This window comes from Lissotriton helveticus, chromosome 11 (assembly GCF_964261635.1).
Source record: "Lissotriton helveticus chromosome 11, aLisHel1.1, whole genome shotgun sequence".
In the NCBI taxonomy this organism is placed as follows: domain Eukaryota; kingdom Metazoa; phylum Chordata; class Amphibia; order Caudata; family Salamandridae; genus Lissotriton; species Lissotriton helveticus.
This window is the reverse complement of record NC_136072.1, coordinates 10,077,499-10,104,064: the sequence shown is the minus strand read 5'-3', so window position 1 is coordinate 10,104,064 and position 26,566 is coordinate 10,077,499. Positions and strand designations below refer to the sequence as shown.

At 45.1% G+C, this 26,566-nt stretch overlaps 1 protein-coding gene across 1 annotated transcript in view; it reads right to left on the bottom strand.

The window, feature by feature from the left end:
• LOC144792084 (putative cation-transporting ATPase 13A4) overlaps positions 1-26,566 on the bottom strand; it is a 439,619-nt gene that overhangs the window by 128,186 nt on the left and 284,867 nt on the right. Inside the window, exon 21 of the mRNA XM_078666936.1 lies at positions 18,228-18,382. Within this exon, the coding sequence (XP_078523062.1) occupies positions 18,228-18,382 (155 nt within the window). The remainder of the gene's footprint in view (positions 1-18,227; positions 18,383-26,566) is intronic.

Genomic DNA, 26,566 nt, shown 5'->3' with positions numbered 1-26,566 from the left:
TGGTGGGAGCATTGCTGGGAAGGTCAAATTTTGTTCTAAAATACAGTTTACAGTACACCTACCTTGAGGGGAAAGATCCGCTATAATATTTTGGCCATACTTATTTATCCTTAAAAAGGTGACTCAGACAGAGCACGCAATTTCAAAAATATTGTACTGTCTATTAGGGAAATCAAAGTGTCACATTTTGAACCACACAGCGTACATACCTTTTATTTATTTATCAGTGGTATTGTAATAGCACTTCCTGTTTTCCGTTCAATAATTACAGGCCGGGTTTCAGTCAACATCCGCCAGGCAGGCAGTGGACAGGGTGTCTTCTGTCAGTGGTCACCAACATTGATGGACGAAGCGTCAGCTGGAATGGAGGAGTGCCGCCAATAAGAGGAATTGTTTGCTGCATGCAACTTACTTACCAAATTCAAGGACAACTCCAACAACATACGCAATACAGATACAGTATCCATCGTTTTATTCTATGAGTGTGACTGCATGTGCTTAGCTTTACTTTGTAACCAAAGATTGTCTTTATCTTCAATTATTGTTTGTCCATGCTCTGCTTTTTTTTTCTTCTCTCAACAAAACCTACCCAAAAAGAAACCCCCATTCCCATCCATTTTACAAACCCTAACCCTCTTCCCCCGGGCTGTGTTGTTTTGCTTGATGTCTGACTAAAATGACATCAATAAATCCACACACTTGCTGGGGAGGATAAGGTCATAGCAACAGGCTGGTGACGGAATACGAGGATATCTTCTAGACTTACTCAGCTTCAGTACTATATCTTCTAGTAGTAGTAGCCAATGTCAAATAAATTCAACGCAAGTACTAGTTATACTTGCAAGCAAATACTTTACCATTTGTTAGGCTACATTATGGCACTGTTCTGTCTGTCAACTGCTATATTCTCGATCGTACCGTAACCGTTGTAATGCTACAGTAAGGACAAACAAGGTTTCGTTTTCTTTTTTTCCATAGGCCTGCAACTGCCACTGTGTCACACCACTAGTACCACCGCAATGAGGAAATGTCACCCGCCCAGGATTGAGAACGTTAATCCCCATTTCACGTGGAGCCAGCCCTGGGCCTAGCCCTAATTTCTAACACAAATTACAGGTAAGATAAGCGTTTGGTGGGAGGTAGTATAATGGAGTATTATTTCGGAGTAGACAAGAGATTGACGGTTGTACTACTAAAGTCCTACGACTGTTCAGGAAAACAAAGTTACTGTTACACCCCCGCCCCCCACCCACCAGACTGAAAAGCAGTAAAAAACAGGTATGGTCAGATAAAGTTTGAAAATATATTTATGTAGCCCTAACAAAATAATCTCCCTCACCCACCCTAACCCCAACGATTGTCTTTGAAACGTCCCAAAACGATCCCAACTCCCAAATCCCACCCCCCAAAAGTCTATAAAAAAAGGGCAAGGGACACTCCACTACTGGAGGGTGCTGGTGCTGGTGCATTTGGCGGCATGGGCATCATACTCCTTGCGGAGGGTGGCAAGCTCGGAGCGGAGGCCCTTAACCAAGTTCTTATATTTCAGGACCTCCTGCTCCAGGTTGGACATTCGGACTCGTAGGCGGCGTTGGCGTTCCTTGCAGCTCCTGTGGGGGGCAGCTGGTATTTCTGTTGCTTGGCGGTGGCGGTTGTCTTTGTTAGCCCGGCTCGGTCCCGCTGGCTTAGTTACGGAGGAGGATGCAGTGGTCACAGTCGAGGATGTTGTTGTTGCCCCGCTCGACTGCGTGTCCTCCTCCTCCTCCAGGGCCACCAGCCGCCGATATTCGGCGACAGTGGCCTCCAGCCTCCGTTGCCGGGCCAGTCTAGCCTGCTCCCTCCGTGTTGTTGATTTGGAAGGAGCAACTATATGAAGAAAGAAAGACATAGTCTGTAACCAATGCTCCTTAGCATTAATAACACAAAGTGATTGAGCCGAAAGTTGGGTCACAGTACAAGTAGCAAATTGAAAACACAGTACATAACTATTGAGGACAGTATCTATGTAACCTCCCACTTCTGCATCCTTGCTCTAACATTAGTGGTAGTTTAATGAACAAATTCTACGACCACTATGGACTTCCATTACAGTCGACTATGACAGTACACCAGTCTTATTCTTCTTCTTCTCTCTTGTTTAGGGAAATTGGTACGTTATCTTATGCAAGCCGGCAGAATGACATGGACAGCACAGTGAACTTGCACCCAAGAAAAAAAGTTGCACACCATGATGAGTGAGACAGACTTGCGTTACTGTACCGGTCCAGTACATGCAGGTGGTGAAGCTATTACTTTTCTATTACGGGTGGCACTGAGAATACTCTGTTACAAGGGCTACTGCTTAATTAATTTACCTTTCACCCTACAGTGCAAATGAGTACTAGAAAAGGAAAATGAAGAAGCTAACTAATTTGATTATCTATCATTTCACATGGGACGTATTTGATGACATATGGGATGACTTTAGGTGCTTTGCTTAATATTGAGTGAACAGTGATACACCCACACATGAATGACGTACTACAAGTAAACTAAAGTTATTAAGAGAGGTACGGAGTGTCCACCGTAATAACCAGATATATGCTGTGATTGCAGACGCAATACAAAGTACTGCTACTATTCATGGTAGTATTGGACACATTTACAATTTCTTTTCCTTGCCTTCCCTGCACTGGAACGGACGTGCGGGTGCGGTGGTACATGCTCTTCAAGGTAACACTTACTTCATCTGGCGACCATCTACTCTCTCTAGATACACATGTGCTATCTAAGAGTCAGAGAATACCATGCTCCAGGCATCCATTCAGTCAAAGTATACGCACACATACAGTTTCTGTTTCACCCACCCAGGCTGCTGTCCTTCCACTTATCCTTGCTTCATCATTGACCCAGCCATGCACCATACCATATTCTTTCCTTCCCAGCCACCTCGGGGGCCAAGCAAACACATATCGTTCTTCTTTGCCAGCCATCATACAAGTTCGCGTCCCACTTACTTACACCCTTCTTTCGCTTTTCGTTCATCCCATCCATCACGTTCGTCTAAGAACTTATTGGGATTCTTCTCACCAAAAACTTCACAGCTAAGTCGAAGTACATTTCGAGGAGGCTACTACCTGGTTGATTTGTAATTGTAATACACCCGTGCAGAAAGCACACTATGCAGTCTTCAATCTCAATAAGTAAGGAATATATAGCTTACCTGTTTCCGCCACCACCGTTTGAACCCCCACAGGACCGTCCGCTGGCTCTTGCACCGCCTCCTCCCCAGAGTCCTCCGAGTCCTCGCCCAACACAGCCACCTCCGCGCTGGCCCCGTCACCAGATGTTACACCTACAAAGTACATTTAAGAATGTTAGAATACACCACTCACTACTATATAATATTTGGTCTAGGAGAAATGTTAAAAAAACTGAATACAATTAATAATTTGTGACTGTCTACTCCATAGTAAAAATGTCCCATTTTCCAGGGAAGGCTGTTGTCTTGCTGCACTTTTATGCACAACTGATGAATGCTTGCTTTTGATTTTTAACACGCACCACTTTTTCTCCTAACAGACAGAAGCTTGACTCCTAAGAACACGACCAGGATCAAGTTCAAACCAGGTGAGAGCTCGGCTCGACCACAAGAAATGTGTCCAATTAATCGTCAGCACTCACTAACCACTTTTCCGTTTTCAGTTAAATAGTTTTATGACAAAGTAGATTTTAATAAATGTGTTTACTTTTAATAAAGCTTTTAAACTTAAATAGACTCTGTGGTTTTTGTTCCTCCAGACTAGAGTGGATGAGCTAAAGGTTTTGGAATTTTTGCAAGCATGAGTGCCTCTGACACTTCTTGACTGTGCTGTGACTCCGTACTCTCTTGTCCTGCGTACGATAATCTAGAGATCATTGGGGATCAATCATCGGTGACTTCGGGAGCTGAATGACTCTGCCACACTATCTAGTCAGTAAGGAGACAGTGCATAGAGCTATTGCTGAATAGAATGGGAGTCCAATGGAATTGCCAAATGTCCAATCTTAGTTAGCTACACAGACAGACTAATAAGAATAGTCTAGTAATACCACAGGGAGTCATATTCGAGGCAGGATAAGAATTTATATCCAGTCTACAAGAAGATCAAAGACGATTTAGAAAAAATCGAATGAGGAACGCTAGGAAAAAATAGGTACTGTTTATTAAAATGTAAACTTACTGGGGCCAGCAAAGGAGCCCTCGCCTGCCCGATCCTGCCCTGCATCCTCAGCACCCTCCTCCTGTGTCCTCTTGCCCTTGGGGGGAGCTGATGTACAACATGAAAGAAAGAAAAACCAGAAAACATGGATGAGATTTTTCAACCAAATCAAACATTTCAAAAGAACAATAACAAAATATTTTGGAGAAATAGCAAATAGATAGACAACTATTCCACGGGATCTATCTCATGTGGTATACTACGTTATTCGTATTGCCTGATTTGCGGAACGTTGACTTAGAAAGTTCCTATGTAACTCAATAAACAGACTACTAAAGAGGTTTGCCTAGGCCTGGCACTGCAGGCAGCAGTCCGCAGCACGCGAAGTGACAGACAAAGTCCATCCTGCTTGCAGATCAGTGAATACTCAAACTATCAATCCACCCACCACCGCCACTATTTCTTCTTATAGCCATGTGTCTAAAGGAAGGACTGGACTTCAGTCTGTTGGGGCTGATTTAGAAGTCCCTTGCGGCTCATTTTCCTCCATTGTTGCGTGCCTTTTGTGACGCAGCGGCAGAACAAAAGACTCGCCATGGTGTTGGTGCGGCGTATATATTAAAAAGGGCGTACCTGCGCAGGAACGAATCCTAAAAGTGGCTGAGGGAAATCTACAAGATGTCAATCAGTCACTTTTTGGACAATGATGCATGACTCAAACCCTGCGCGCTTGAAGCCGACGTACGGCTTGATGCAGCATTGGGGAGATAGGGTACCCCAGAGCATTGCTGGAGCTGCGCCATCGTTGGCACGCAACTCCAGCAATGCGCTGCCTTTACGGCACAGATGCGTAAGGCTTCTGAGACGTTTTGGGCCAATGGGTGGTGGTGGCATGGCACACAATTACTGCCGCATCCCTGCTACTTTGCAGGGATGCGCCGGTAATTGAAAATATGACCCTTACTGTCTAGCATTACGCAGTTCTTATCTTTACACTACACTCATACATAATTTCTCAGGCCAATGAAATGCTTATGAACACAACATACAAAACAAAGAAGCATAGTAGCAAGCAAGGCTACTGAGAAGGAGAGCAGTGCACCTGAAATGCATAGAAGATTTTGAAATAAAATTTACCTCAATGTAATCGGCAGCATTATTGCTCTTGGTAAAGAACAAAGATTTGCAAATAACAGAGCCGGATAAAACAGAGTAGTGATGAATAGCTACTACTACTCACCAAGCCCGGGGACCTCTACGCCGAGCGCATCCAGCAAGTCCCGCTCCCGGTCCATGACATCGGTCCAGCGGTGGGTGGCCTGGTTATATGTGCGCCGGACCCCAGAGATCTTATACATGGCCCTGCACACCTTCTCCCACCGCTTGCGGCGCTCCCGGATGCCATAGCCAGTCGCGATCTTGCCGCCTCCCAGGATCGTCTTGGGGAGGCGGCGCTGGACGTGGAAGATCAGTGCCGCCACTTCCTCCGCGCTGAAGATCTCCCGCGGGACCACTTGCTCCCCCCTCAAACGCCCGCACGGGAGCCGGGCACGGGGTGCGGGACCCTTCCCCTTCTCAGGGTGCTTCCCGGCTCCCTTTACCATGGTCTGGGCAGAAATACAGTTAAATGATAAACAAGAAATAGAATAGTGAAGAAGAAAAGAAAAGAGTTTAAAAAAGTAGTTTAAAAGTAACTAAAAGCAGCAGAAAACACAAAAATATAGAGCTAGAAAAATAGAGGGATAGATAATAAGTAAAATTAGATCAAATAAACTTCAAACAAGCAAAGGATGGCAGAGATTGAGAGAGGATAGAGAAAGCATGCCCAGAACCATAGCAATGAATGAGAAACAAGATGGCCGCGCCCGTTCACGACCGCGTGGGTAAGTTCGCGCGAGATTTTCCTTGCGAGCACGCGCGAAATTGTACTAGCGAGCAGCACACTTTGCGAGATTACACATAGCGGCCGGAAACGGAATTACGTCACGCAAACAAGATGGCCGCGCCCGTGTACGACCGATAGGGTAACTTGGCAAACGTATAGCTAGAAGCGCCTCGCGAACACGCGCAAGATCACGCGAACATACACGTCGCACAAAAAACAATTTTGTATTCGCACGTATTCGCGGCTTCCGAAATCGATCTCGCACGGATTCGAGCCCCAAAAAACGCGCGAAATTGCAGAAAAAAACGATTTTAGCTAAACTGAAAGCAATGAGCAAGTGCAAAAGTTCAAACTTAACATTAGTAACATTCAAGGTAGTGCTTCCTGAGGGGCCCTGAAGGACTGGACTTTTAACAGTACCAGCGGTGCCAGGGAACAACACCTATAACCTTCATGGGATACCTGTTTCGGCGCACAAATTACAGAGACACGGGATACTTCCTTCGGCGTCAAAGATCAGCGTTTATTACTGCAGGGAGGCAAAAGTCACAAGAAGTACAACAGTGTGTAGGTTCTGAGAGTCTGCTTCAATTTGTATATGTAGGTCGCTCTCTTTTATACAGAATGTTGCCATTGCATAACATGTGGACAAAAGATTACAATCCGGTTCCCACAGTAAACTTCAAAAGGGTCGCTTTCATGTGTTCAGAATCCTGGAACATAATTACAATAGCCATGCCGGTTCCCAACTGTAAAAGTACATCTTCCCACCATTAGGCACACCCATTAGAGTTGTAAATGACAAAGAAGAAGAGACAAGAGCAGCTGCAAGGAAGTCAGACACGTGTAGAGAAAAGAGTGTGGGGGTAATATCGGAAGCATGATCGCGAGATCAAAAGAGTTGGATCCATTGCCTGCAAGGCTGTCACAATAGACCGGTACAACCAGATTACCCTCAAGCTGTGCCATCTGCCTTTGCTGTGTCATTTTCTCCGGCCATAAAGACGCATGAAAGGAATATGCGTCTTCCGAAAGGCTTGGGAACTAGAGGGTCAAGGGGCGAACAGTTACCTGCTCGCTGACTACGTGAGGGCAAGAAACAAAATGGATGCCGTATCTAAAATGGAACCCAAGGGTTCAGATGAAGAACACGTAATATTAGACGAACCCTGGCAGGTAGCGTAGCGAAAATTCGCACACTTGCCGAACTCGTCATTTGTGGTTCGTAAATACCAAACTCGTCTATATTCGGCAATGCCCAGAACATCGTAATAATTTTTACGGAACCTCAGACGGTCCTTTTGCCCTCATGTAGGCAAGCACTAGTCGGAATCATAATCGATTTCGATACTCATCAGATCACTCAGATGTTGTTGATACATTATTCTATCCTTCAATGCCTCTTTGGTGACAACAGGCTGTCTTATACACGTCGTAGCACAAAGGCCACATAAGGCAGGACCACATTGCACACAAAGACAACATGAGAACAGAAATGTCACAACAACCCCTATGATCATCAGAATCTTCCAACCCCAAGTCGATATCAGACCCCAAAACCATCCCAGAAGCGTCCAATTTCCTTTGTCCACGTGTATGGACTCCGAAATTTTGTGCAACTTAGAGATGGCTTGATAAACCGTTGGAGCGTTATCAGGTATAAATATGCAGCAGCTCGAATGGATGACTTTACAAACCCCACCTCTATCTGCTAGAACGATATCTAGAACCATACGGTTCTGCAACGTCATCAGTCTATCCGCCTGGACTTCGGCTGTTAAATTACCAAGGGCATTTGCAGTTATGTTGGCAGTTGATTCTACTACACGAGTTAACTGCCTCAGGTTCCTGCTATTAACCATCGGTCCCCAGAACGGTAGGAAACCCTTAAAGAAGTCTCCCTCTTCTTGTCCGGAAGTATCTTCTTTGCTAATCACACCTCTTACAATTCTATTTCTGTGGTAATCAGAGGCCACAGTGAAAGTCGGAGGCAAAAGATTTGCAATATAGCAGGTACCCGAGAAGTCATGAGGTAACCACGTATAGGCTCGATCATAACATACAAAGTAAGTACCCTTGGCAGTCAGGAAGACAGGGGAAGAGAGCGTCGGTAAGACATATGTCTCGGTACAAGCACTCTCCCCAAACTGAGCTCTCGGATTTCGACCAAGACCTTTCAAGCAGAAATTACCAAGGTGAGGTACAATCCATATCGGTGGCGAGCTTTTAAGCTGCCTCTCACCCACTGATAAGCTGTACTCAGCTTCACTTAGTTCCTTATATGCTCGCACCTCTTCCTCTGGGATGAGCGATGCGTCAAAAATATCTCTATCTAAGTCTGCAATAGCTCTCGCCAGAGTCTTGTGGTACGGGCCAGGACCAGAGTTTGCTGAGCGTGGTTCTCGATGGGGGTAGGAATCTAGTGCGCTACGGAACATAGTTTGTAATGCTCGAGCTGACCCTTGTGCACTATAAGGCAGAACTAAGTACGGAATACCTTTATCCATGGTATGTGGCATTAACCCACACACCCAACAATTGGTAGTGTTTACCACTAACTGATGCTGATGCAAGAGTTGAATAAAAGAGTTGTTTCTGAATTCCGCACGTCTGACTTGTTCGTGTTGAGGCAGAGGATAAAAGGAATGTGGAGAAACAGTAGAAACGACATATTGATCATGAGATGGAAGAGTAGGTGTAGCAGAAGACAATAAGAACTGAGACCCATAATATATTCCTCCTACCAATAGCATAGATATGGTGAGAAACAGTATGATTACTTGTGAGAAAAACCATTTTGTATGACATATTTTCTGCAATGTAGATCTTTGCGCCAACATTTCTTCTCTCTTCGACAGCTCAGACAATGATGATTCCATCCCCTAACGACCGTCCGCGACGTTCTTGACGCACTTCGTTCTGAGTAGCGGTTATCAATTCCCAGGAGTTCCCAGAAATTGATAATAGAAACCAACCTTGTGTCGATAGCTGCTAAACAGAAGGAAGTACCCGCACGGCCTTACGGTCAACCTGGATGGTAGGTTCTAACTAAATAATGTTCTTGGCTGTACGAAAAAAGAAAAAGATACACAATATATAATGTCCACTGTTTTCAGAACAATGTAGAACCTAGAAACAAAAAAATCTTTTTATTTATGGCTTGTTCGTGGACGAAGAAAATATCGGCTACTTCCAGGGCGAGTCTGATCTTCAAACAATGGATTGGACGGCAAAGGAGTGTTCAATTGTTCAGGCAATTGTTCAACAGTCAAATTTTCCAAGGTTGACGTGGAGGAAATTGTTTGAGAGGAGTCAGCAACGGTGTCAGATACAAGCCGAGCTTCGCTGAATGGAACGAAACGTGGTGGAGTGTCGGTCTCAGATGAAGAAAGACCTCTTCTCATCCAGGTGTCCGACGGCAGAGGAAGCGGGACTCTTTTGGTGTGGGTAGCGTGTACCCAATTCCGGCGTCCGTGTAGTCGAACCGCCGTCCTCGTAGCCAGCTGTACCTGAAACGGGCCCACAAATCTTGGTTCTAGGTTTCGTTTTCGTCCGTAGTTTCTGACGAGGACCCAGTCCCCTGGTTGAAGTCGATGACCAGGAGCCTCTGTTTGTGATGGCAGAGACTCAAAGACCTGTTGATGAATCAAACTCAATTTAGCAGTCAGATCATAGAGATAATCAATCAACATAGGGTATTCAATTCTGTCAAATTCCTTAGGTCTTGGGACTCCCCATATATTAGCAGGACGACCGAACACAATCTCATATGGGCTGAGCCCTACTCGAGAGTGTACAGTTGCCCTGGTCGACAGGAGAGCCAGAGGCAAAGCGTCGGGCCATGATAAACCAGTTGTTGCCTGAATTTTAGCCAATTTCAGTTTTAAAGTGCCATTATATCCTTCCACCAATCCTGCTGATTGTGGATGATTTGCACTATGAAATTTTTGTACAATCCCTAAACCGCGACACACACTCTTCATCACACTCCCAACAAACTCACTTCCGTTGTCCGACCATACGACCCGAGGCATTCCGTAGCGGGGAAAATACTCTTTGAGCAAAATTTTTGCCGTGGATAAAGCCGTATTATCCTTAAGGGGGTAGGCCTCAATCCACCTAGAAAATGCACACACCACAACCAACACATACTTCAAATTATTACATCTCTCCATGTGGATAAAGTCCAACTGGATAACTTCGAAGGGGTACGTAGGAGGGGCAAAATGGCCAGGTGGAGTGGGGGTGCCCTTACCAGGATTGTGCATCAAACATACCATACAATTCTTAACCACTCTCTCGGCGCACTTAGTAATCCCATCATTTTTCAATACATGAGACAACAACTTGCATATGCCTTTCGTGTTGATGTGTGCCATACCATGAGCCATTGTAACAACAGCGAGCACATACACATCCGGTAACATCCATCTCTGCTTCTCTGATAAATCAACCCAACATCCATTCTCATCCAATCTTCCCGTGCTCTCTCTCCATTTAGTCCTTTCCGTCTCAGTGGCTTCATTCTGTATTCCTTTCACACTTTCAAATGTGTCTTCACACATACCAGTCTCTGTTGGCCATCTTACTGAGCTCGTAACATACATTCTGTTCGTCAAATCTTTAGCCGTCTCTTTAGCCGTTTCATCCGCAAACGCATTACCACGACCCACATCGTCCGTTACTTTCTGATGTGCGCTACATTTGACTATGGCCACTTGTTTAGGCAATGTGAGTGCATCTAAAAGATCATTTACAAGCTGACCATGTTGAATCTTCGTGCCATGCGACGTAAGGAATCCTCTCTCTCTCCACAGTCGTCCAAAACTATGTGCCACGCCAAACGCATACTGACTATCTGTAAACACATTCACCCGTTTATCTTTAGACAACACACACGCTCTCGTCAAAGTGATTAACTCGGCAGCCTGAGCCGAATTCTGACTTAGTCTTTCGCTTTCCACAATCGTTCTCAATGTAACTACAGCATACGCAGTCGTCACATCACCGTTCGGCAACTTGAAACAAGAACCATCCACATACAAAGTACCATCGGGATCTGTCAATGGAGTATCTTTTAGGTCAATACGACCCTTAGTTTCCTCTTCAGTTCTGAGATAGCAGTCATGTACTGCTTCACCACTTGATTCTGTGTCGATCGGCAGCAATGTTGCTGGATTCAACACATTACATCGTTTTATCCGTATGTGACTGGCCAGCAACGTCAACTCATATCCAGACAATCTTGCGCTCGTCAGATGTTGAGTTTTCGTTCGATTCAATAGAGTGTCAACTGCATGCGGAACCATTACCGTGAGCATATTATCCATAACTAAACCTGCGGACTGTCGAATGGACGCCGCAGCTGCCGCTGTTGCCCTTAAACAACTTGGCAAAGCTCTTGCTACTGGGTCTAAAGTCGAAGAAAAATAGGCACATGGGCGTTGCTTACCACCAAAAGGTTGTGTCAGAACACTCAACGCACAACCATCCCTCTCGTGAACGTATAGTGTAAACGGCTTACTGTAGTCAGGAGTGCCCAACACAGGAGCCGAACACAACGCATTACGCAGTTCCGAAAAACTTTTCTGACATTCTTCAGACCAAGGTACTGGGGATGGGACATCCTTGCACGTAAGGGCTATCAATGGTTTCGCCAACAATGAAAAATTTGGAATCCATTGTCTGCAATAAGACGTAATACCTAAAAAGGCGCGAACATCTCTCTGGGTTTTTGGCACAGTCATTCGGGAAATCGCTGCAATTCTCTCCGGGGTCAACCTTCTCCCTTCTCTTGACAATAAGTGACCTAGATAGGTAACTTCTTGACAACAATACTGTAGCTTTGAAGGCGATACCTTGTGGTGTAAGTTATGTAGATAGTGTAACAATGATACTGTAGCCGTTTTGCAAATAGCTTCTGTATCAGCTGCCACTAAAAGATCGTCAACGTATTGAATCAAAGCTGCACCTTTAGGTAATACAAAGGCATCAAGCTGACCTTTAAGTGCTTGGCTGTAGATTGACGGACTCTCACAGTAGCCCTGTGGAGCGCGTTTTAGCCTAAAACTGCGACCACCTAATGAGAATCCGAATAGGTCTCTGCTTTCCTCTGCAATCGGGATGCTAAAGAAAGCATTCTTTAGATCGATCACTGTGAACCAGGAGGCAGATGCCGGAATCATTGTTAGTAAAGCCGTAATGTCAGGGACCACAGGAAATTGTGGAACCACTATTTTGTTCACTTCTCTTAAATCTATAACGAAACGATACACAGGAGGTTTAGTTGGGTCAGTTCGTTTCAGAATTGGCAATACAGGGCTATTACACACATTTCCACGAGTTTCTTCAACAACACCTTTTCCAATGAGATCATGAACGATTGCTAACAGCGCTCGTTCGCCCTCAAGAGAAATACGATATTGAGGTAAACGCGGTAATCGCGCATTTGGTTTCAATTGAATCACATAGGGTGGAATGTCTAACAGGCCTACATCATTAGGACCTGTGGCCCATAAGGACGCAGGGAGGGAACTCAATTCCGGTGGGAATCTATCGACCGACAAATACATGGGAGAGATCACTCTCCGTCCCAATGTAAGCTCCACTCCTTCGGGGGAACAATACAATGTTGCATATAATCGTTTCAACAAATCCAGGCCCAAAAGATTTTCACCACAACCTGTAGATAGAATCAGTGGAGCCGTTAGCTCACGAGGTCCAATCGTAAGAGGCAAAGGATTAGAGACTGGGTTACTAACAGGGGCGCCAGAGAATCCAACGGAAACGTTCGTTAAGCCAGACAAAGGTGCGCCAGGGAGTTTCGAATGCATGATGGAACTTTTTGTCGCACCAGTGTCTAACAGAAAAGGCTCAACTACACCCGATGTAGCCACTGCAACGTAAGGCCCACTCTGATCGACCGGAACTGACACTACTCCCTCTCTTTGTCGTTGGCTGTCCTAGTAATGGTCATTTACAACAGTCTCATGCTCTACGTAATAATCATCCACATTATACTGTGCAGATCGAACTGACCCCGCATTTCGCTGGTCAAAATAATTATTCGCATCCGATTGATTTTGATGACGATCAATCTGATTGTGGGATGAACCACGACCTCTACCACGTGGTGCCTGTTGAGGACCACCACCACGGTTTCCACGTGTCGACACACCATTCAGACGGTCTCGTAAGGCAAGACAATCATATTTTAGGTGTCCCTCTTTCCTACAATATGCGCACTGATTATACCCAAGTGAAGATCTGTAATCAAAGTTGTCAGAGCGCGGCTGTGTCCTATCGAGCTGTGCTCGTGGCCGATACTGCTGTTGTGAATCATTTTGGTTTGATCGTGGAGGGTATGCTTGCTGCAACAAAACCTTCGTTTTGAGCTCCTTCGTTTTCTTTTCTACACGATCACTTTCTTCTTTTTCCCTATTCTCATAATACTGGGCCGTTGCTAGTATTTGCGCAGGGGTTGAAACTGCCCACGCACTCTCTGAATTCTTCAGTTTGTTGCTTAGTTCAGGCAGCAAATTCGATACGAACTTGTCAACGAATAACCGCTGGCCTCCCTCAGCGCCCATGTCCTGGCCGCTGTGGTCGACAAACGCTTCCTCAAACCTTGTAAAGAAATCTGAGACACTCTCGTCTTTCTTTTGCTTACAAGCTGATAACTTATCCCAGTTCACCTTCATCGCTGGCATGAGAGTTTTCATGAGCGTAATTATTTTCTGAGGCAAATCCAAGATCAACTGGTCAGGCTTAGCCCCACCAACTTGTAATGCATCAGCTGCTAGCAGTGCAGCCCAATCACCCCCTAATTCAACTGCGTGATTGGCTTGACGAATTTTAGCCCAAACTGGTTGCGGTACAACATTGCCAAACAACATGTCGATGTCGGCAAGGTTCATAATAGAAGCTTCCACCAGTTGTGATAACTCCTTATAATAACCAGCCGGATTTTTACGTGGATCGGGTAAGGATTGCTTCACTTGCAAAACTTCCGATCGTTTCCATGGAAGATGTATCCATACCCTTCGAAAATGCGGTAGAACCACAGGGTTAGCAGTAGGGTCACCAGGCACCCAAAGTGGCGGAACCTCTCTCATGGGATACTGACCAGGAACCGCTTTCCAGTTCTCAGTGGTATCATCTAATGATACCCGAGAATGTGCGGTGGATCTGAACGCTAATAAGCGTTCCACGGCACGTCGTACATCGTCTCCTATAATCATACCGTTCGAAAAGTGACTCTGAAGTTCAATTATGTCAGACGGTACATTATCTACATCATCATTATACCATTCTTCCCTCAAAAAGTTACACATCTCCTCAAATACGAGTCTCTGCGTAGGCTCATTAAACTGAGAAAACGTATCGAAGACTACACGTGGAGTGTAGTTAGCAGGATGTTTTATCCACCTATGTGCCATGGTTATTAACGTCTCTTTCTCCCTACCACTAGGGATCTGACTCCGTCTCTGAGGAGTTTCAGATGAATCAGACGAAAATAATAGACCAGAAAGAGGTGAATAAAGGGTAGCAACAGAGTTAGGAACACGCTTACGAACAGAAGGAGAAAGAAAAACAGGGGCAACAACACCAGAAGTGAAGGAAGGCATAGTAGGAACGGACAAGGTAGTCGGAGTGGCAGAAACAACAGTCTGCGAAGGTACAGGTACAGGAGCAGTAGGAACAAGGACAGGTGGTGGAACAAACGTAGGGTTAACAACGGGCTGGCCCGCAGCCGCTGGAGCAACAAGGGGTACAACAGGAGGAACAACAGGAGCAGCTACAGGAGCAGTAGCACCCTGTACATAAGGAGGTGGTGATTTCATCAAATATGACAGCAAGGAATCCTCCTTCAAATCTTCTTCTTTCTTTTCTAGTTTATTCGGTAAAACTGGGTAACATTTATCTATTTTCATGTGATGCAATCTAGTAGAGATTTCCATTTCCTTTTCTTCTTTATCCTGTTTACATTCTCGTATAGCTTGCATTATCGGAACAAACCCTTGCTTTTGATCCTTTTTAAGTTGTTTGATTTCTTTCTGCTTGGCCTCTTTACGCCATATCCGAAAGGAATCAAACATAGCTGGCCTAGCTTTCTTTAAAAATAATTTAGCCTCAAGATTATCTAAAATCGAAAGTTCAAAAGTTCCATGTGGTGGCCATCTAAGGTCACCGTCTTTCTTTGTATAGCGGACCCAATAATCATTATATATTATAGGACCCACCCCATGTCGACTATAAAGATCATGTATCGGAGTTCCAACTGGAGGTATCGGACACGAGTCCTCCAACCGGGAATCCATTGCGCAACATTGGAAAATACGAAACAAACCACTATGGCTAGGCATCGTGCACACTAACCTAGTATCAAACTTCAAGGATTACCGAGGCAATAAAACCTCGTGTAAGTCAAAACCCTCGGTTTTTGGCAATTGCAACTGTCAAATAATACTAAGGACCAATACTAAGAACCACAAATGCAATGGAACCATGCAATACAACAAAGCCTTAAGGCTACCACAAAGCTCGGAGAGCTAACCACAAAGCCTGAGGAGGCTATTACAAAGCTCAGTGAGCTATTACAACAAAACCTTAAAGGCTAACAACAAAGCTTTCAAAAAGCTAGAACAACCACTAAGGACTGGGAGCGACCCACAAATACTTAACTCAGAACTTCAATGGCGTCACCAGGAAGGCCCGTCTGTTGTCTCGCTTGTACGTAAGGTCTGCACCGGGCGTCGAAGACAGGTCGACAGTCAGGGCATCGGTCCGTCGCAGCCGTCAGGAGGCGGGAATCTTCGCAGGGAAAAACTTCGGGCCACTTATTTCGACAACAGGATCGATGAAGCGGGGTGCACCTTCCCTCGGAGATTTCACACGAAGTTCCTCACGATCATCAGGCTTTGGACCGGTACCGCTGAAGTCGCCCCACGTTGGGCGCCAACTGAAGGACTGGACTTTTAACAGTACCAGCGGTGCCAGGGAACAACACCTATAACCTTCATGGGATACCTGTTTCGGCGCACAAATTACAGAGACACGGGATACTTCCTTCGGCGTCAAAGATCAGCGTTTATTACTGCAGGGAGGCAAAAGTCACAAGAAGTACAACAGTGTGTAGGTTCTGAGAGTCTGCTTCAATTTGTATATGTAGGTCGCTCTCTTTTATACAGAATGTTGCCATTGCATAACATGTGGACAAAAGATTACAATCCGGTTCCCACAGTAAACTTCAAAAGGGTCGCTTTCATGTGTTCAGAATCCCGGAACATAATTACAATAGCCATGCCGGTTCCCAACTGTAAAAGTACATCTTCCACCATTAGGCACACCCATTAGAGTTGTAAATGACAAAGAAGAAGAGACAAGAGCAGCTGCAAGGAAGTCAGACACGTGTAGAGAAAAGAGTGTGGGGGTAATATCGGAAGCATGATCGCGAGATCAAAAGAGTTGGATCCATTGCCTGCAAGGCTGTCACAATAGACCGGTACAACCAGATTACCCTCAAGCTGTGCCATCTGCCTTTGCTGTGTCATTTTCTCCGGCCATAAAGGAATATGCGTCTTCCGCAAGGCTTGGGAACTAGAGGGTCAAGGGGCGAACAGTTACCTGCTCGCTGACTACGTGAGGGCAAGAAACAAAATGGATGCCGTATCTAAAATGGAACCCAAGGGTTCAGATGAAGAACACGTAATATTAGACGAACCCTGGCAGGTAGCGTAGCGAAAATTCGCACACTTGCCGAACTCGTCATTTGTGGTTCGTAAATACCAAACTCGTCTATATTCGGCAATGCCCAGAACATCGTAATAATTTTTACGGAACCTCAGCCCCTCCAGAGTTTGCAACTATTCTATGACCCTGCTATGACCCAAACAGCAGGCTCATAGAATAGCTACAAGTAGACCATAAAGGTCCTGTGAAAAAAAATTTCACTGCAACAAAAAGCAAATTATAGATAAGGAAGGAAGCAGGTGCCAGCCAGACTGGAAGTTTCAAAATTACTGACACATTAATGACCCACAAATTAATTGATGGCAGTTGAAGAAGGGCAGGTGTGCTTGCTTTTTTCAACCACCATAATCTACAGTGATAAATAAACCTAATGGGTGGCAGTGAGGATGTACCAGAGGGTGGCATGGGTGTCCCAGAGGGTGGCAGTGGTGAAACAGAGGGTCCTGTGAACCTGTGATGATAAACCAGACGTAGAAAAAACATAGTCGCGGCCGTTGCGAGCCGAAAAGTAAGTTCGCAATTGCGAACTTGTCCCAAAATCGGCGCGAACGCGCGCCAACACAAAAAACGGGAAAATCTGCAAATCCGCTAGAGTTCGCGGATCTTCGCGGATTGCGAATCCGTAAATCCGCAAGTTCGCGTACGCGAGATCCGCTAGATCCGCCCATGCTTAGTTCTGATTGTTGTTCAAAGTTGCTGTCGATCTTTTATATTTTACAGTGGAAGAAGCAAAAACAAAATGCTCCTGCAGCAATGGGAGTTCTCTTTCATGGTGAGGGCAGCATGCAGCAGTTTTCACTTCCCATTAACACCAGGGTTTTCCTAGCAGTGACTGGCAGTGAAAGCGAACCTCTAATTCCACCCATCTAATCTAGGTGGATGGACTTTAAGTTCTGCCTCTGATGGCCCTTACTCTGCAGGGCTGTTGGAGGTGGAGTAGCCTCCTCCATGAGTACACCTATGGTCTGCCCACATAAAAATTGGTCAGTCAGACCATTATCTTGGTGGTATGGATACTCTGTGGTGATGGCGTATCGTTAGAGCCACAATATAAATCAGCCTCCAAGATTGTTAGTGACATAGAGTAAATCAATGTAGTCAATGTCTACAAACCCAAATGGTTAATTGGCACAGAAGGTTTAAACCAGTTTTGTGGTTCTGCTCAGGCAGGTTGGAACACTGCTTCAGGCAAATAAGTGTTATGAATGCCTCTGGATATCATTGCAGGTAAATATGGGTACAAGAACATTTGATTAACATTTCGGGAAATTGTAAATTCTATTTGACTTTATCTTATTTTTAACATATCAGGTGCACAATTAACGGCTAATATGTCTCTTCTAAATGATTCATCCTCATATATCCCAAAGTAGATAATCTAAGTAGGAAGAGATAGTTCCATTGATCACCTGCCCATTCCTAACATTATCCTTCTGGGTTTGAAATATGAGCGTGGCGGGTATGGATCCTTTTGGCCCATTGGCCTCGACCACAATCACCTCGCTTCTTTTTGGGACCATCCCTGAATGTTTGGCAACAGTAAGAGCGGTCTGGAGGTTGTCACCTGTGAAGGAGAACAAGATTGATCTGAGTAAACTTGTTGTGAAACAACGAAAACCATCTGTTATACATCACTGTGAACCATTTACCATACAAAGAAATGATGGGCATTAAGCACAAAATTGCCTATAGAAACATAGCCTAACATAAATATTGTTTACAATGATACCATTCTCTCGGTCGCAATAGACATCACAATCCTACAAACTGGTGGTGGTCAGCAATGGATAATCAAGGGTACTCTTTGTATTAACTTCAGTAAATGATATGGTTTGACAGGGTTCAAACATGCATCAATTGGTAGGAAGTAGCATTAATCCTCTAAGCGAGGTTAATCAATGTATTGATGTCTTAAAGAACCTTAGTGTTTGCCAGTGAATGTTTACTTCAAGATTAATAATAAATAAACACAGAAAATCCATTCCAGCATTTAAAACTACAGTGTTTTAAACAAATAATCATTAGCTTAGGTTAAATGTAATGATTTCAGTCACAGAAAGCAAATAAGCCAAATCACAATTCTTCCACACATATACAAATATGAAAAACATAATTGAGCACAAGAAAATAAATAGGCACCTTGAAAGTAGCAATACATTTATTGCTGGAATCATTTTAATCATATTGTATGTCTTTCGGGTGAATTGCAGTAGTTTTAATAATGCAGCTCTCAACATAAGTCTGAGCTTTCTTAAATGTCCAATCAGCAGCAATTGGGCACATTGATTCATGTTTTTCAAAAAATAAATAAATGTATGGGTCAACTTTTTTTAATTAAGCTTGATTCATTTGACTGTTTAGTTTTTTATCTTAAGTACTTTCAAACTGCGATAGCTTAGTAATTCAGTAAACTATCTTACCCCTACAACAGTAGAAGGTCAAACACTCCATAGTCTCAAAAACCCTACCTTGTATAGCAGGATTTGAAATCCAATAGTGTATTTGATGGTACCGGTGTTAAATGCAGACCATATTCACAGATGCTCAGAACAGGGAGAAGGTGAGGGCTGAAAAGCCTTTGGTGCATATACTGACACACATTCCACCATTTCCTCTCTCCTATTGGAACCATGGTTCTTTCCTTTCCTTTTTACCTCTCATTTACTACAAATGTCATATTTTCTTTGACTGCTGTTCAATTTGTCATGCCCACATACATTGAGTCTTATGTTCCCATTCCGATGTTGGTGAGCCTACCACCGACAGGTCGTCGGTGGTGGGCCACCAACATCCATTGAAGTGGTCTGAGTACCGGATTACGATCCAGCGGTCTCAGGTATCGGGGGGTGGGACTGACTGCTACTGTTCTGACAGTCTTCTTGAGCTTGTCGGGCAGCGGTGGAAAAGTAATCCCTACAATACGGTCTGTGCCTATTCAGGCACAGCCATACGGATTTCGATTACTTTTTCCGTCTGCCTTTCCATGGCGTTCCGGGAGAGGTGTGGCGCCGCGGCCAGAGTGACTGACGCTGGAATCTGGGGATCAACTTTCGATCCCCGGCTCTGGTGGCAGGTTAGCCCAGCACCATGTGACTCTGGGCAATAGCGTGCTTAATCTTCCCGACGCCCCCCAGCGCCTAGAGACCCTTACGGGTGATTGTCGCACTTTACAAATGATGATTATTATTATTATAAAAAGGCAGATGGAAAGGGAATTTTGGGGCTCTTAGCAGGGCCCCCGTCCCCCTAGGCCTCTGAAATGAGGCCTGGGGGGCACTTGTGGTGCCTGGCACAAGGTGCAAGGAAGATTGAAAACATCAATTTTTCTATTGCAGGTCGGATGACAAACATCGTAATAGGCCTTGTAGTTTTAAATGAGGATGTTGGGTGGAAAGCCTCTGCCCGACGGTCGGAATCTTCCTGACTCTATCATAGCCCTTCTGACTGACTCGTACGGTTTACAGTCCAATCGCAGGATTACAATGTTCACGGCTGGGAACGTAAACCGGCCAGTGGTGAACAACCTTTACAACAAAACTATTACAACGCACTACCATTACAACGCGGTCATTACAACGCAAACCATTACAACGCATTGCGCTGGGGGGCGCTCTAGGATAGGGAATACGTTTAATTTACTATCCAACACCTTCCCTAGTGTCCACGGGGACTGGAGTTGGAATAGTAAATTAAACTATTCACTATCCAGCACCCCAAAGCGCTATGCGTTGTAATGGATTGCGATGTAAAAACCACGTTGTAAAGGCAGGCGTTGTAATAGCCTGCGTTGTAACATCATACATCCCCGGCCAGTCATTCAGAATCAGTTCCAACCGACTCACAGAGTATTTATGTTGGTTGGAATAGCACCGTAGCGCCCTATGGATGGCGTTTCCGCCATCGGGATTATGTTTTCGGTTTCCAACAGCCTTTCCAAGTTAGTTTTTCACCACAGAAAGGCTGTCGGAAAATGACTTTGGGGGCCTCTGGCAGGGCCCCTGGCACCTGCGGCCTACAGTTGCTGCCTGAGGTGGTACCTGACCCCTGTAAAAGGCAAACAAAAGGAGATGATGGACGGAGCACTGAAACTTTTCAGACACTCACCCCCAGTCACAGATCTGGGTTGAAACCATCATCGTTCTTTAGCCCTGTTAGCACTGCGACATTATCAGGGCTGCTCTGCCAATCAGGGGAAAGTCTGCCCTCTCTGTCGCATTCATAAGGAAGCGGAGTGGTGGTGTTGACTGAATGGCTTTCTTGTCCTGAGGCTACAACTGCCGCTTGTGGGCCTGGGAGGTGGCCTGATGCTTGAAAAGAGGAGCCAGGGGGTAGTAGGAGTCTCGGAGTTATCCCAGCGGCCCGCTGTTTGAAGAAAAGCCGGTACATCACTGAAGGCAACCACACACAGAGTGGTAGTGGATTTGCTCAAAAGACCTATAGCAAAAAGTGGTGACCAGCACAACCGCCCGAGTCGTCCTGGTGGGAGGCTGTAATCTCGTAGAACTAAGTCAGTGAAATAAAAGAACTAACCAGCCAGTTTTGTCCCCTTGACCAGGGATTGGCACTGCCCTAATATGGCCGGTGGTCGAAACACCAAGTCCTCTATGCAGTTCAAACTGGATAAGTACGCTTGGAGTAAAGACACCGGCCCCAAAGACAGGGAATCAGACGACCCGCCTGAGAATCAACAGGAAGTTGCTGGTGCTCAGGAGTTGACTCTCCAAGATATAATGATGGCTATCATGATGGTGAGAACAGCTCTGGAGTCCAGGATTGACTCTGTTTCCTCAGGATATCAGAGCGGATATGCGTTCTATGAACACTAGACTCAAGGACGTCGAATCAACTGCAGGTTTCCTAGTCAAGGACACGTTCGCCCTTCAGCAGAGGGTGGCCGAGCTTCAGGCCCATGGTGAAAGGATCGAGGCCCAGCTTGATGAAAATGAAGGGCGCTCGAGGTGCAATATTGTGCGAATACTTGGGGTTCCTGAACGCGAGGAGGGGCAGGCATTGGACTTATTTGTGGAGGATCTGGTCCTGGCCCACTTAAAGACTACTTGATTGTCAAAATTGTTTACGTTCGAGAGGGCGCACAGAGTGCCCGGATGCAAGCCAAAACCTAGTGCCCCCCGGAGGCCTATAGGGGCAAGTATATTCCACTACAGGGACAGAGATATCATACTGCCCTACAACATCTCCAATGGAATTCAAAAACAGTAAAGTGACCTTTCTTCCAGATTTTACACTCCATGTGCAACGTCAGAGACACAGCTTCCTCAAAATCAAAAGAGCACTGCGGGAGAAAGACAATAAAAATGCGATGCTCTTCCCAGCCAAGTTAAGGGAGGACTTGGTTTTTTGCTACCCCTGAAGAGGCATGGGAAATGCTGGATGGGTGGCGACTGGCTGGAAAGAAGAATCACCAAACCCAACTTAACAGACAAGGGTGGCTTCAAGAGGAACAGGGGGCATGATCTCCACCAGACGAAAACACGTTGGTTGAAGGTGGCAAATGAGGACTTGTCTGTATGATTCATTTAATTGCAAGGGTCCCATAGACACTCACTCCCTGGGCCCGGTTTGCACTCAACCCTTCTGGAGACCTCCCTCGATATTCTTTGGATTGACTTTCGTGTTTCTGATAGACTTCGAGACTTGACTCTTCTGACCCTTTCGTGCTATATTGATCCCCTCCCTTTTCTACAACGTTTTGACTATTTTACTATTATGCTGGTCCTATCGAAGAAGGTTTGTGTGATGGATCGTAGAGGCCAGGGCTGAACTTGACTGTTTTAATTCTGTGCAGGGACTTCCTTTGACACTGCTGGGTGGCATCGGTGGGAGTGAGGGCCAGATGGGATTCTGCTCCTTCTGGGTTTGGTGTACTGACTGTGTTCGACAATGGGATTTGTTGCCTCTGTGGTGTCTGGGGCTGGGAGGGATGGTCTTTTCTCTTTTGGTGATTTCCCTATCAGTTTGCTTATAAATTTGCTTTACCTCGCTTAGTACTATGGTAGGGAACATCTGCTCGCGGCGGGGGAGAGGGGAGTCCGGGAGCCCGCATCGTATCGTAAGACATTCCTCCTCCATCTTTTCCCTTCCTTGGGGTGTAGTTTAGGAGGCGACAGGCACGCTGCTAGTGGGGTTAGGTCGTAGCCATCTGCAGGGGTGTAGGGTGGGGGGTTGAGGTTTTTTTTTTTTCATTTTCCTTTATTTTGTTCTATGACCTATCTTTTTCCCTTTTTTCCTTCTTCACAAGAGATGTGGCGTATTCTCCTGAACCTGTTGTTATGCATATTCGGGTGTCGAGTGTCCATTTTATATCCTATATCCATGGTGAGCGGATTCTGATAATGTTTGCTTATGATTATTTGTATTGTATTGTGTTGACCCAGCTCTGGCTGGTGCTGATACTGTCCGGATGCCTACAATTGTATTGTATTTCTTCATTTCTTCTGCCCGTTTGCCACTGTAATATGTTCTACCAACGACACCCGAAATGTACATTTCTACTCTTGTGTTATAACTAATAAAAAAATATATATATAAAAAAAAAAGAACCCCCCCGATAAAAAAGAAAATAATAAATGAAATAGAACTTTACTTTTAGGAGAACAAAGGTTTGGTGGACTCTGCCTTGACTTTGTGGGAGGCGTACAAGGTTGTTTTTTGGGGTACAGCTATAGCTCATATCGCAGGGTCTAAAAAAGAAAAAATGGCAACAGTAGTGCATTTAGAAACAGATATATTACTGTTGGAAGGAAACCTCCAAGATGACAACTCAGATGGGACGAAGCATGCCTTGCAGTTAAAAAAAAAGGAGTACATCGACTTGGCCACCAATGCGGCAAAGACACAACAAAGGGTAACCGTCAGCAAAATTTATGAAGTTGGGGATAAAGCTGGGAAAATACTAGCCTGGCTAGACCGGAGGGAACAGGCAAACAGAGTTGTAGCGGAATTGGTGGTGGAGTCTGGTAAGAGACTCCCCGAACCGCAGGATATCGCAGATGCATTTGGTCATTATTATAAAAATATCCATGTGCCCAGACGCTACACACAGAGGGAGAGGCACACTCCTTTTTTAGGAACATCTCGCTGCCAATCCTCACTGATGAAGAGCAGTTGGACATGGACCTAGAATTACCAGGGGCTGAGGTAGAAAAGGCCATACATGACTTGTGAGCGGGTAAAGCAACAGGTCCAAATGGCTTGCCCATCGAACGAAATAAACTTGCCTGAGTAAAATTGCACCTTAATTAATTTAAATGTTCCATGAAAGTAAGAAAGTAGGCTCGCTTCCTATCGATTAAAGGTTGGCAACGATAGTGGTCATCTATAAGACGGGTAAACCTAAGAACACATGTCCATCGTATAGACCAATATCACTGCTTAATGCGGAAGCCAAGATATTGGCGAAAATACTAGCTACTCGCTTACTACGTGTAATCACAAAATTAGTACAACTGGATCAATCGGGATTTATGCCAGACAGAAATACCTCTCTTAATTTGCGGAGGCTCCACGGAGTGGTAAACTAAGCCAAGACGATCGTCGAAGATGGGTTGGTGGTGTCCCTTGAGGCAGCCATGGCTTTTGACATGATCAAATGGCCCTATTTTTTCTCATTGTTAAAGAAACTGGGTTTCGGCCCGGGTTTGGTGGGGTAGGTTCACCTTCTATACATGAAACCGCTCGCCCAAATAATAGTCAATAAAAGGAAATCTCATCCTTTCACACTCAGCAGAGGTACCAGGCAGGGCTGCCCCCTTTCCCCATTGCTTTGGGCCTTGACCCTCGAACCCTTAGTGATGTGGATACGGAAAGATCCCCTTATCAGAGGGCTCAGGTGGGCTGAGAACTGGGAAGACCGTATTTTATTGTATGCCGATGATATTCTATTGTACTTGGCCTCACCAGCGGCCTCCCTGATTAGGATATTACACATCTTCATAGTGTTTGGTAGATTTGCCAGATACAGGATTAATTGGTCTAAGTCAGTCATCTATGTACTTAGTGGGGTGATGCAGTCATTGCCTAGGGACTAGACTCTCACAGAAGCAGCTATGGAATTCAAACACTTATGAATCTGAGTCTTCAAAGACCCGGCTCCCTTTTATGAATATAATTGTCAAGATCCTGGTAGCCAGCACTCTTGAGAACACAGGAGCAGAACAACGCCTAATTCCCAATGCCCCTCTCAGAAACTCCCTGCTAGGTTTTAGTAGTCCTTCACACGTAAGTACCAAGGGGGAAGGGGACCACGGTGGTTTTCTGCCTGTTCTTCCTTATCTTCTTTCTTCTTACTGTGCTGTAATTATGTAAATTTTTTTAACAAAACTTTTAAATTCATACTTACAACATTGTTAAATTAAGGTATCTAGTCTTACCAGAATAATCTTGGAGCAAAGCCTCTCTTCTATTGACTTCTCCAGGAATGTTGTATTTACTGTTCACTGGAGAAGGTACTAACTCGATTCACTTACTTGCAGGATAGACTGGACGTCTTCTAAATGCAACACTTCACACAGAGAAACATAAGGTAAGTTATTATTGTGACTCCTAAATAACTATGTGGAAATCTATAAGAAGGATACTATTCTGTGTACTATTAACTCATTGTGGGTTTGAGTCTTCTTTAGTCCTGTATTTAATGAGGATTTCTTATATTCAGATCATAAACCGAATCAGTTTAAATGATAGGAATAAGGGAGGTTATAGTGGTTGTTCTTAGGCTCAGTAACAATGGAGTCTATCAAGCAGTCGCTTTTTAACTTCCTTTCTAGAATTACCAAATGCTCCAGCCAATGTTTAAATATGGCATGAGGAGAAATTCACGCCTGCATTAACCAGACTCAAAGTATCACTTTAAACACTACTCTGTGGTTAAGTGCACACAACTCGTAATACAAGTTTTTGAGCATGCGCAACTATTTTACACTAGTTTAAGTTCAGTGCGGCGTGAGGAACAGTATACTCCCGTACTGACTGGATTCACCAGTAAACACCAGACGGAACATTGCTCTGAGGTTGACATGCACCAAACTCGGCTAAGACGAGTTTCGGAGCATGAGCATGGGATTAACACTAACCTTAGACTCGGGAAAGATGACAGAAACCGCCGAAGCCAAACACGAGGCCCGACGAAACTACCCTGACTAACTGACATTACGGAGGTTCAAGTGAGCTGCTGTTCGGGTTGAATCTCTGATGAGTGCATCATGGAATGTTGGTGCGTGCTTCATCAGACCAGGGGATTCCTAGAAGAAACTAGACAGCTGAACAGCAGGCATGCTGGCGGCCATGTTGGAAGTCCAGCACTGCCCGCATGCTTGCCAACTAAGGGCATAGTGAGATCCCAAGCTTGGCCGGTGGGGATGGGAGGCAGAGACAATGGCTACAGCAGGGCCAAGGAGGAAACTTCCAGTGAACCCTGACAATAATCTGCTGCCTCCACTACAGCAGCTTAGGAGTGGTGCCCTACACTGGAATTCACTCCCACTGTCCCTATTGGAGCATGCAGCCCTACTTAAAATGATATCCCTCCCTCGGTTTTTATATGTCTTGCAGAAGACGCCAAACCCGGTCTGATCAGATTACTTCAAAGCCATAAACAGTGCCTTAAAGGAGCTTTTGTGGGACGGGAAGCCACCTAGGATTGCCACTCAGAAGTTAACATTAGGGTGGTACGATGGATGAATTTCCCTCCCGGATATCAAAAAATAATATTGGGCGACACAACTCACCG